Source organism: Alexandromys fortis, unplaced genomic scaffold (genome assembly GCF_014885135.2).
Source record: "Alexandromys fortis isolate MF-2015 unplaced genomic scaffold, M_Fortis_MF-2015_v1.1 scaffold_20, whole genome shotgun sequence".
NCBI lineage: Eukaryota > Metazoa > Chordata > Mammalia > Rodentia > Cricetidae > Alexandromys > Alexandromys fortis.
This window is the reverse complement of record NW_026067903.1, coordinates 17,891,114-17,902,742: the sequence shown is the minus strand read 5'-3', so window position 1 is coordinate 17,902,742 and position 11,629 is coordinate 17,891,114. Positions and strand designations below refer to the sequence as shown.

At 42.5% G+C, this 11,629-nt stretch overlaps 1 protein-coding gene across 4 annotated transcripts in view; it reads right to left on the bottom strand.

Annotated features, from left to right (window-relative positions):
* Positions 1–683: 683 nt before the first annotated feature.
* Kcnq5 (potassium voltage-gated channel subfamily Q member 5) overlaps positions 684–11,629 on the bottom strand; it is a 556,834-nt gene continuing 545,888 nt past the window's right edge. For all 4 annotated transcript variants that reach the window (XM_050134658.1, XM_050134661.1, XM_050134657.1 and 1 more), the window contains 3 exons: positions 9,362–9,493; positions 8,023–8,149; positions 684–5,752 (listed from right to left, as the gene is read on the bottom strand). In XM_050134658.1, the coding sequence (XP_049990615.1) occupies positions 4,790–5,752; positions 8,023–8,149; positions 9,362–9,493 (1,222 nt within the window). In that variant the 3' untranslated portion in view covers positions 684–4,789. The remainder of the gene's footprint in view (positions 5,753–8,022; positions 8,150–9,361; positions 9,494–11,629) is intronic.

Below are 11,629 nucleotides of genomic sequence, written 5' to 3'. Positions count from 1 at the left end.
GGGGGGGGGGGGGGGAGGGGGGGGGGGGGGGGGGGGGGGGGGGGGGGGGGGGGGGGGGGAGGGGGGGGGGGGAGGGAAATGGGAGGCTGGGAGGAGGCGGAAACTTTTTTTCTTTTCCTTTTCTCAATAAAAAAAAATTTACTATGGTAAAAGAAAAAAAAAGAAGAAGAAGAGTACATAAATGTCTGGGGGAGCTCCATGACTGAGTACACGCCTAGCATTTGTAAGAATTTAGATCTGAGTGTATGTGACACATGAATTTTGTGCTTAGACTTGGATCTCATCCTTAAGGTATATTATATATTTTCAAATATTCTAAAAATCAACAATAATCTGTGACCTAAACTAGTTCTCTTTCCAAGAGGAGAAGATCAGGGCTCTCCATTCAGGTTGTGTGAAGTCAGCACACAACCACACAGACTGCTGTCTGAGCTATGAACCATATCCAATTATGTTCTTCTTGGCCTGGGGAGCACATGGTCAGAGACCTGAGCTGACTCCTCAGAAGTTCAGAAAAACAAAACAAAGCGGTTCTTCTTATGACATCCCTGAGAACATGAGCAAATCTACGTTCCCAAATGCAACTCACCAACACAACTCACTGCTAAGTCTGAGTATGGTTGGGTCAGTCCGTTGTTCTCTATAAAGACAGTCACACTCGCTGTTTATAGACATCTTTTTTTAATATTTTACTTTAAAACAAATATCTCAGTAAAAGAGAGCAAAGGAAATTACATTTTAACGATAGCTTGAAATGGGTATGGTATTTCTGATTTAGCTGTTTTCAGGAAACAGACAATTATATTGTTTTCCTACATGACTTTTAGAACTGCTCACTTAAATGCACATAATTATATTAAATTAAATTTCCTAACAAAAACACAACCATGTCATTTAAGGCAAAAAAAAAATCAGGTTCTGGGAAATTAGCATTTATGATATTTCCTTGATCTGATTGAATGATCAGTTTGCCTGGGTTTCATCATTCTTTATGGTTTTGCTCTGGAAATGGTATGATATTTAGTTAGTCTGTGCCTTGATTCCTCTATTAGACTTGTTTGACTTTCAGATTAAGACCCTTCCAGACAAAACCGAGTCAACGGGAGGTCAGAAAGGCACCTAAGAACCAGAAATTATTATAGAATCAGAAAACCCAGCAAAGCATCTTAATTTAAATGAACTTGCCATCTCCAGATATTAACTTGCTTGAACAAAATGCAAACATTTAGAGTAGACATGGCAACCTTTTTTTTAGTTAACCTCCTACAAGGGATGACTGCTGTATGTATTAGCGTAACCAACCCTATGCACTGCAGAAGGCAGACAGGCTTGATCTGAGAGAGCACATGGCTACTCAGTGTGCTCATTTGAACTGCGCTCCCCGCCGGGCGTTGGTGGCGCAGCTCCCAGATATCCTTGGATGGAGCAATGGATCCCTGCTAAGTGTAACTGGGAGAGCCCCCTCCCCCAATCCCCTCCCCCCCAGAGAATGGCATAATAGACATTACCCTGATGTTTACATGCCAAGAAACCTGTTTTGCAATGTCCAAGAGTTTCTGTGCTAGAATGAAACAGACACCAAATGGTCATGGCTTCAACGTACAAACATTTTTCACCATGCAGTTTTTCACATTTTGCTTAAGACTGCAGTGATGTGTTTTGGCTTTGTCTCTGACTCGTCAGTCTTCAGCTACGTTCGATGAACTGTACTGTGTTTGAGACCCGAGGAAGCCTAAGAAGGGGTCCTCAATACATTCATAATTCTTGCTGCCAGTGGGGTTCAACCTGAGACAGTGTCAGTGCTGTCTGGAAGCTGTCTGCTCCTTTCTCTTCCTCAGCCATTATTTGGAGTGACCCTTGTTGAGTGCCACCAGGAGGCTCTGGCTTTTGCTCAGTGGAGGGATGTGTTTTGTATATACATGCATGTGTAAGTGTCCTTCGGAGGGTACATCATTGCTTCGGGTTGGTTGAAGACATGGGTAAATGAAAAATCATATTAATAACTGCCTAGCATTCTGTTTGGAAAATGAGAATAGCTTTAGAGGCTCGATGAACATTTTTCAATAGAGTGAGACATTCACACTTTATCTCATTTGTGTTTTCCTGGGCCACAAGATCCGGATGCTATACTCCAGGAGACTGTATTGGAATCCAAGAAAGCTTTTGTTTGTTTTCTTAAGATAGGATCTCTCTACGTAGCCCTTGCTGGCCTGGAACACACTTTGTAGATAGGCTGGCTGGAACGCACAAAGATCTACCTGCCTTGCCTTTAATCCCAGCAGTTGGGTGGCAGAGGCAGGATGGATCTCTGTGAGTTCAAGGCCAACCTGGTCTAAAAGAGCTAGTTCCAGGACAGGCTCCAAAGCTACGGAGAAATCCTGTCTCAAAAAACCAAAACAAACAAAAAGATCTACCTGCCTCTGCCTCCCCAGCCCTGGGATTAAAGGTGTGTACAGCCATACCAGGCATAAGGAAGGTTTCTTTCTTCTTTCTTTCTTTCTTTCTTTCTTTCTTTCTTTCTTTCTTTCTTTCTTTCTTTCTTTCTTTCTTTCTTTCTTTCTTAACTTTTCACTGTCAAAAAATGAGGTTGAGAAGCACACTCGAGGAAGAGGAAGTTGGTTTGCTTGAGGGTGAAGGCTGGTTAAGGCCTGGTGAAGTCTGATATCAAACTGGGGTGAAGGATCACCAAACAGTTAAGGGGCAGAAAAATAAGGATGACCGCTAACTAGAACATTCTGCTGGGGGAGAGGTTTGGGAAGGGCTGCTGGACTTGAAGGTCTCCTTTCTTTGAGCAACCACTTGAAATCCCTAGATCCTGCTCATTTGGCCTGGATGCTGAAAAAAATCCCCCTCCCCCAGCAATAATAGTTGTTAAGAAAAAAAAAATGCCTTCTTTCATGAATCCTTCGGGATTTCAAGCCTAACCAACTTCCCTTAGACTTCTTTCCCTTCCTTCCTTCCTTCCTTCCTTCCTTCCTTCCTTCCTTCCTTCCTTCCTTCCTTCCTTCCTTCCTTCCTTCCTTCCTTCCTTCCTTCCTTTTTTTTGGAGACCAGGCTTCACACAGCCAAGGCTAGCTTTGAACTCCAGAACCTCCTGCCTCTGCCTCCCAAATAGCGGGATCACAGGTATACACACATGGTAGGCTCTCAACAGCTTCTTTGAATGTCATTACTTTGGACAATATTCTGATGATCCAAGATTGAGTTCTCGCTCACTCTGTTTTTGAGACACAGTTTTGCTGTATCACCTAGGCTAGCCTTGAACCCATGCTCCCGTCTCACGTTGCCCAGGGCTGTGATTACAGGTGCAGGGCTGAATTCTAACAAGCAGCCAGTATTGCTTGCCTTTTGAGAAATACATTTTTAAGACATATTTTTCATTGGATTCTTTGCCATCGCAATATATTACTAAGGGGTTCTGATCTACAGACACATCCAGTGCTATCTGGTTTGTAATGATATATGTTCATAACCTGGAAACTGAGCCAATCATTTCACATTTGGGATAATATTGTTGGGAGGAATAGAAAAATGTTCACTATAGTATAAAAAGTAAAGGAAGTTTAGTTTTAGCCTTTCATGTGCAAAATGTACTACTACACAATAGCAAAGACATTCAGGGAATAGTAAAAATAAATAGCTTGCAAAATTCTCTGTTATACAAGAATAAGGGATGTTTAGGTAGTTGAACTTCCTAGCAATATTTATTTTCTAAAAAAAAAAATCTAGTTGTTTCATTTTGGCTTCTTTCCTCACTGCCCTTTGCGGGTGGGCCATCATTTCCTTGCATGCCACCCACTTGTGGGAATGCTTGTAGTCTTTCCAAGTCTTCCTTCCCTCTGCTTCACATAGATACCCTTTTCCCTAGGTCCTACCTGCATGCCCACAAAATGGGAATAGCTGGTCACACTGGCCATTGAGTGGACAGGATGGTCAAGCCTGCTATTGTGTTCTCACAGAGAGACCAGTGCAGCTGTAAAAGCTGTTAAACCCATTGGTAGTTCATGTGCTTGTGAGGAGATTGCGCTTTTTACAGGGCTGACTCCTCCATCAGAGACCTTTTTCACAAACTTGAAGATGTCAAGGGAAGAGCAAATCTCCTGCCCCACTGGCCCTGAACGGCATTATCTGCTCTTTTTTTTTTTTATCAGACAACATTCCCGTCATAAAGGACAACATGAAAACAATGTGCAAAAAATTGTCTGCCAAAGAGCTAAGTCACCAAAAGCACACAGATTGACATTCAAATTACGTTAATCAAATGACTGAGGAGGAATGGGTTGGCAAAGATATCTTGAAATAAGCAGTCGTTTCTGTTTATATTCCAAATTCTGCTTTACTTGTGTTATTAGCAGCTGTTGCTAGCCATTGGGTCTACACATACATTATGGCCTAATTTTGAAAATGAACTTTGTGTCTAGTCATAAAGCATAAATGCCTGAAATCTGAAGGTGTTTACTCCAATTTCAAAACAGAGTATCAACTCTTGCAATGGAACTAATCCTGACATTTTCGCGCACCCTATAGCTTCAGCAGCGACTGTGTGCTTGGGATTTTAGACTCAAGGTACATTACTAAATGCATGGGTTAATGTCGATGCACCTTGGAATTTCTGCCATCCCTAAACATGCATTTTCATGCAATTAAAAGATAACAGGCTTCTAAGTTTGCCGTTCATGTTCTTTCTGATTCTTGCGATTTCGACTTTTTAGAAGGGCTTCCAGAATAGTTCATGCAGTGATATGTATGGCTAAAAGAACAGCTATGCCTAGAAAGGGAACAAAGAACTTTAGTTCAGTTTGACATGAGGCAAACTGAGGGCATCTGTACTGTCTCCTGTCTTACAAATGTTCTGAGATGACCGTGACCTTCCAGTCCTTAAAGAGTCTGATGTAAAAGCAGCTTCCCCCGCAGGCTGCGGGGTGGCATCAAAAGTGTCTGTTTCTGCCTCCTCGGCACCCAGTTCTTCATCAGTTATAAACAATTTGGATTCTCTCCACTTGGGGTAAAAATCTTGGCTGCCTCTGGAGCCACTGGACTCACTGCCCGAAAATTGCAAGTTCAGTTCCTCTGTCGATCTGATCAGGTTTTGTACAGACAAAGATTTGCCCAAGTCTTTGGGCACCATGGGACGGACAGACAACAAAGTTTCTCCTCCCATGTCAAAACTTTTCCGCATGGAACGGTCCTTGGTCAGATTTGACTGTGCAAACTGAACGTTTTCCTTGGAGGCAACAAGGCAGGTGGTGACGTCGGAAATACTTTCTTGTAAGCCAGTGGGGTTCGGGTGCAGAGTCTCCGGCCTGGTCAGGTGCTTGATGGCTGGGAGAGGAGGTGGGATCTGTAAAGTTGTTGGGGCTGCTGGCTTGGGGGCTGCGCTTATTTGGTTTGCAATGTTATTGGTGGCCGCCAGGGAGGAGCCGTCATTTTGGCTCATTGGCACCTGTGTTGCTTGGCTGTGCATAGTAGGGCTAAGCGCGTAGAAAGTCTGAGCACTGAACTCATTTGGCGTTAAAATGAACTGCAGGCCTCTCGAGATGTTGGCACTGGCTGACCTCGTCAAGCAGCCACTGGTTTGGGCGGAACTGGACAGGTCTTTGCTATCCACCGGGCTCTGGTAGTCAGACGTCTGTTCACATTCAAAAGGCGGGATCTGGAAGGAGGCCAAAGTGAGGGCTGAGGCGGAGCCTTTGCGGAGGACCTGCTGGTAGATATCCAGCAGACAGTCCAACTTGGATTCAATGGACTGGACCTGCAAACGGGAAAAACAGTTACAAATGAGGACACTCTCTTAGGAAGAACTGACTTTACTCTTGGGATGTCAAAGGTGAAATAAGATTTTATTGACACAGTAAAAGAAATACTATGAAGGCCAAAGCAGTTCTGACTTGTTACAGAGTGTAACACTGGGGGCGACAGGGCCACAGAAGGAAGGGGAGAGAGGGTTAGAACTGCATTTGTGTGACCCTCTTTGGACTCCCCATGCTAGTCTTTAAAACCTTTTTTTTTTTTTTAAAAAAAAAATCAGATAAACACCATTGAAGTGCAGTTCAAGGTATTTTCAATCAGCGTGTTTTTCTTATTGGTTGATTTTCTTTCTAGATTGCCAGTGAATTTTAGAAGGAATATGTTCTATAATGAAATTAAGAAACTTAAGTATCAATCTAAGAAAGTTTAATTTTTTGAGGTATTTATTTTTTGTTTGTTTGTTTGACAGCCATGGCTGTCCTGAAACTTTGCTCTGTAGACCAGGTTGGACCTTGAATTCTGAGATGACCCTCCTCCCTCACACACTCACAGACACACACCTGAGTACTGGGAATAAAGGCACTGGCCACCAATAAAGGCTGGGCTGAGAATTTAAATTTAAAGTGAATATCGGGCATGGTTGTGCATACCCTTAATCTCATCACTTAGGAGGCAGAGGCAGGCAGATCTCTAAGAGTTCTGTAAGACTTTAAGACAGTCCTGAAGCCATTTTTGACAATTCTGAATCCTCTCAGCCTCTGTGCCATAGTGCTTCCCCCCTCCTCCCCTGGGAATCAAGGACCTAACAGCTACACTCGCATGTACTCAGTTCCTGAACAATTACCCATATATGTATGCTTTGGTTCGGCCCCCTGGGAAACGGGGTCAAAATGACCTTTTACCTCATCTGATCTGGCAACAGATCTCCAGTCAATTATTGGTAATAGCCCTTTCGAATAAGCCAATCAGAATAGTCAAAGAACAACCCCCCTTGCTTCTGTGGCCCCTTTAAAAGTAGACTGTACCCGCTATTCGAGGTCCCTCGGCTTCCCGAATGCTGGGGGACCCTGTCATGACAGAATTAATAAAATCCTCATGCTTTTGCATTGGCTATGGTGTATGAGATGGTCTCTGGGGGCGACTCCTTCTCGGTGTTTGGACGCTAGAGTCCAACAGTTCAAGTCCTGCCTGGTCTACACAGTGAGTTTCAGCCAGAGCTACATAGTGAGACCGCACTCCTCAACACCCCCCACAAATAAATTTAAAAAAAACCACATAAATAAATGTTTTCAAAGAATACTTAGAATGTTTACAATTTCATTGAGAATACTCTCTGAGAAGACCCAGCCTCGGGGTCAAAAATCACTGTTTGCCACAAGTACGATGAGGTTTTAAATCTCATTTTAAATGAAGGAAACTTAAAGAGACACAATGATAAATAGAGCTTTGCTATTTTACTATTGAAATTCTACAGTTGCTTCCGAATTAAGTATTAATGGACGAGATAAACATTTCTTATCCTTCAATGGAAATCCAAAAGTGTTTTAAAGACACTGTTTACACACAAGAAGTCATTAATTTCAACCACGCTCTGCTTCATTCCTTTGACATATACTGATCATCAGGATTAACTTTAGGAGGCCAGACAGAGTGAGGCACACCCTTATTCCCAGTACTTGGGAGGTGGAGGCTGACAGATTGCTGTGAGTTCAAGGACAGCCTGGTCTACCAAGCAAATTCCAGGGCTGCCAGAGCCTTGGAGAAAAGATTCTGTCTCAAAAACCAAACAAACAGGTGCCCCTTTAATCCCAGAACTCAAGAGGCAGAGTCTGGTGGACCTCTGTGAGTTCGAGGCTGGCCTGGTCTACAAGAGCTCATTCCAGGACAGCTAGGGCTGTTACACAGAGAAACCCTGTCTCAAAAACAAACAAACCAAGGCAGCAACCACAACAAAAACCAAAACCAACCAAACCAAAAGATTAACTTTAGGGGCTAGAGAAACAGCATAGGTTAAGGGCACTTATTCTCTCAGACGACCTGGGTTTGATTCCCAGCACCTACATGGTAGTTCAAAACCTTCTAGAACTCCAGTGCCAGATCTACAGCTTCTTCTGACCTCTTTGGGCACAAAACACAGACATACATGCCGGCAAATCATTCATACACATAAAATAAAATGTTAGAAGATTAACTTTAACACCTAAGTTGCACCCGTATACTTAGCCTTGAGGAACAAATCACAGCCGAAAGCTAACTTGTGCGGGTGAGCTATACCTGCTTTTCCACCTTGACAACCCGGCCGAGCATGCTGAGGTCATCCGTCGTCTCGTGTTCTGCCGTTATTTTCTCTCGGCTCTTCTTATCTGAGGTGATTTGCCCTTTTCCAAGAATTTGATCAACACTGCCAGACAAAGGAGATACCTGGTTATAGGCACTAATTGTACATACAGAGGACAGTGGGACAGTAGTGTTATCAACCTTCCTCATGGTGCAACCATTTAAGATAGTTCTTCATGTCGTGGGAATCCCTGACCATAAAATTATTTTCGTTACTACTTCATAACTCATTTTGCTGCCGTTATGAATTGTAATGTAAATACCCGATATTTCCAATGGTGTTAGGCGACCCCTGTGAAAGGGCCACTCGACCTTCAAAGGGATGGAGACCCACAGGTTGAGAGTCGCTGCACGAGGCAAAAGTGGAAGGCTCGAAAGAGGAAAGGCAAGTGTCCAGTTTGTAAAAGGTGAAGCAAGCTGACACGTGTGTCAGTTGATCCATTTATCTTTTTAGAAAAGAGTCAGTTGTATTATTTATTTATTCGTGTGTGTGTGTGTGTGTGTGTGTGTGTGTATGTATGTGTGTGTGTCCGCCACATGTGTGCAGGTACTTTTGGCAGTGTCAGATTCCCTGGAGCTGACAGAGAAGCAGTTGTGAACCACCTGATGTGGGTGCTGGGTTCTGAAGTCAGATCCTCTGGAAGAGCCTCCAGTCTCCTAACTGCTGAGTCCCCTTTCTCGCCTCTGATTATTTTCTTAACACAGGATTACGTATTTTTTAATCCCTCTGATCCTTGATGAAATCATTTATGATGGACCTGATAGAGGAAAAAAAATGAGCGAGCCAAATAACTTGTTTCTACCTTGGACCAGTCAGTTCTGAATTCAACCGTAAAAACCATGAAATCATAATTATGTTTATTTTACACTGATAGAAGAGATTCCATGAGGATTTGCTTTATACCTGTTAAGCAGGTGGGAAAGCTATGGTCGTTTGTAAAGTATTCCAAGGAGTGATATTGCTAGGCCATCATTAACATTTACCAAGTACAAGGTTCCAAGGTTCCTACATGTTACAAACTACACTTATGAGTCAATGGTCATGTCAACCCTACGCGGCACCCCTGACAGTCTCTCCATTTCTCAGAAGAGGGAACTGAGATATGTTGAGCTTGTCAATGTTTGATTTACACCCGAAAAGAAGAGTGAAAAGAATACAGTATCTGTGATAAAGCAACATCCCAGCTGCCTACCAAAAAATGAATCAGCAATACAGAATTGAGAGGCTTTGTTTATCGTGGGAAACCCCCCGACAGTTTTCACACCCTTTGCTTACCGCGTTTGAAGGCTTTTAATCCTACACAGCATGTCCAGATGACCGGCAGAATATTGTTCAATGACATCTTTGACATCATATGGGCGCAATGTTTCCTTAAACTTCCGTTTGGCCACGTGAAATTTCATAATTCTGTTTAAACACATATTAGATATGATTACTAACAACTTCATCAAAATAAATTACCAATATGTTTACCAAAAAATAGCAAGAAATTCATAGTGGTACAGACCTGTAGTCTCACTTATATTAGTTGCTAAAGCAGGAGGATCACAAGTTCAAGACTTGCCTGGGGAACATGGCCAGCTTGGGAAACTTATTGATGTCCTATTTCAGAACAAAGAAGGCCAAAGCAGGGCCGGGCATACAGCTTAGTGGTAGGAGACTTGTTTAGCATGTGCAAAGCCCTACCCTAAATTTAATCCCCAATATTGAAATATATGTACATATATAAAACTTGGGGAAGCAAAAATCATGTATCAATATTTTATGCTTCTACAGTAATGCAATATAAAAGACACATTAAATAGGGCATTATTAAGAACATTTCTTATGAGACACACCTTCAGCGTAGCAACCCACGATAAAAAAAAACCAAACTAAACATTATGTGCTATTTCTTTTTAATATCTATGGAAATCTCCAGCTAAAACCACAGTCAAATGCAATTCTATGTGATCTGAGACATCCAAGATACCACAACATCTTGGATTATATCTCTTAAAAAATAGGGCAAACTGGGGAGATGGTTTTATTTGGGAAAGCGTTTGCTGTACAAGCATGAAAATCTGAGCTCGGACGCCTGGCGTCCATGTAGAAAGCTGGCTGTGGTGGCATACACCTGTAATCTCAGTGCTGGGAAGGTGGAGACAGGAGGATTTCTGCAGTTACTGACCAGTCAGCATAGCCAAATTGGTGAGCTTCAGGATTGTTTTTTTAATCTCAAAAAATAAGGTGGAATTTGAGGAAAACACTTGATATTGACCTCTGAACTCCACAGGCACATGTGTATTCACACACACATACATAAACACACAGACACAGATGTGTGCACGTGTGTGCGTGCGCACATACACACACACATACAGACAAACATACATCACTCTTAAGCACCCTCCCCCCAAAAATAGTGCTCTTTTATGTATTTACATCTTCCTCCCTCCCATCCCTCCGTCTCTCCGTCCCTTCCTGCTTCCTTCCTTCCTTTTCTGGATATATATATGTATATACATATGCTATAGCACCTGTGTGGAGTCAGAGGAAAACCTGCAGAAGTCCATTTTCTCTTTCTACCATATAAGTCTCAGGGAGCAGATTCAGGTTATCAGGCTTGATTGCAAACATCTTTGCCTGCTAATTGTATGTGTCTTTGAGATGCAAATCTCAAATGCACACTAGCTTTGAAATTTGTGGAGCATTTCATAAGCTATTTTTGAATTACAGTGTTGGGTTCACTAGCCAATTTTCTTTTAAGGACAATTATCCGTGGAACTTGGATATGAACCTTTCTGAGGAATAAGAGATCCCGCATTATAATGCCTCCCTTAGCATGAGCCCCAGATTTTAAAACAATAGTTCTTCAGCCACTCTGGTGACGGCAGCAGTAGCTCATCTGTCGTGGTAATCAGTTACTGCAACAGTGCCATAAAAGCGCCTGCTAGAAGCAAGGGAGTGTGACATTTTAATTAATCTGTGCAGCCTCATTGCTGGTAAATGTGAAACCTGTTGGTGTTTTTCAACCATTAAATAGTTCACTGATTCCTATTATCACAGTCATGGATTCTAGTGAGGGAACTGGTCTCGGTTCTAAAACCTAAGAGGTATATAGTCCCTCGGCTAAAAGTGGAAAGATGGGGGTTTTAAAAGAAAATATCCATTACCTACCTGAAGTGACAGGTTATTTCACTGAGTTTAAATTGCTTAGCATTTCAAAAAGCCTAAACCCTATCTTCTCGTTGTATCATTAACCTCAAATTAATTATGACCCAATTGCTGTTGAGTCTCTCACCCCCAGCTCCCCAGATCTTTTCACCAGTTTCTCACTAATGTCTTTATTCAGAAAAGAGACTTTGTGTTTGTTTCTCCTTCCTCTTCTTTTTTTTTAATTAATTAATTTATTTATTTATTAAAGATTTCTGTCTCTTCCCCCTAGCCGCCTCCCCTTTCCCTCCCCCTCCCCAAATCAAGTCCCCCTCCCTCGTCAGTCCAAAGAGCAATCAGGGTTCTCTGCCCTGTGGGAAGTCCGAGGACTACCCACCTCCATCCAGG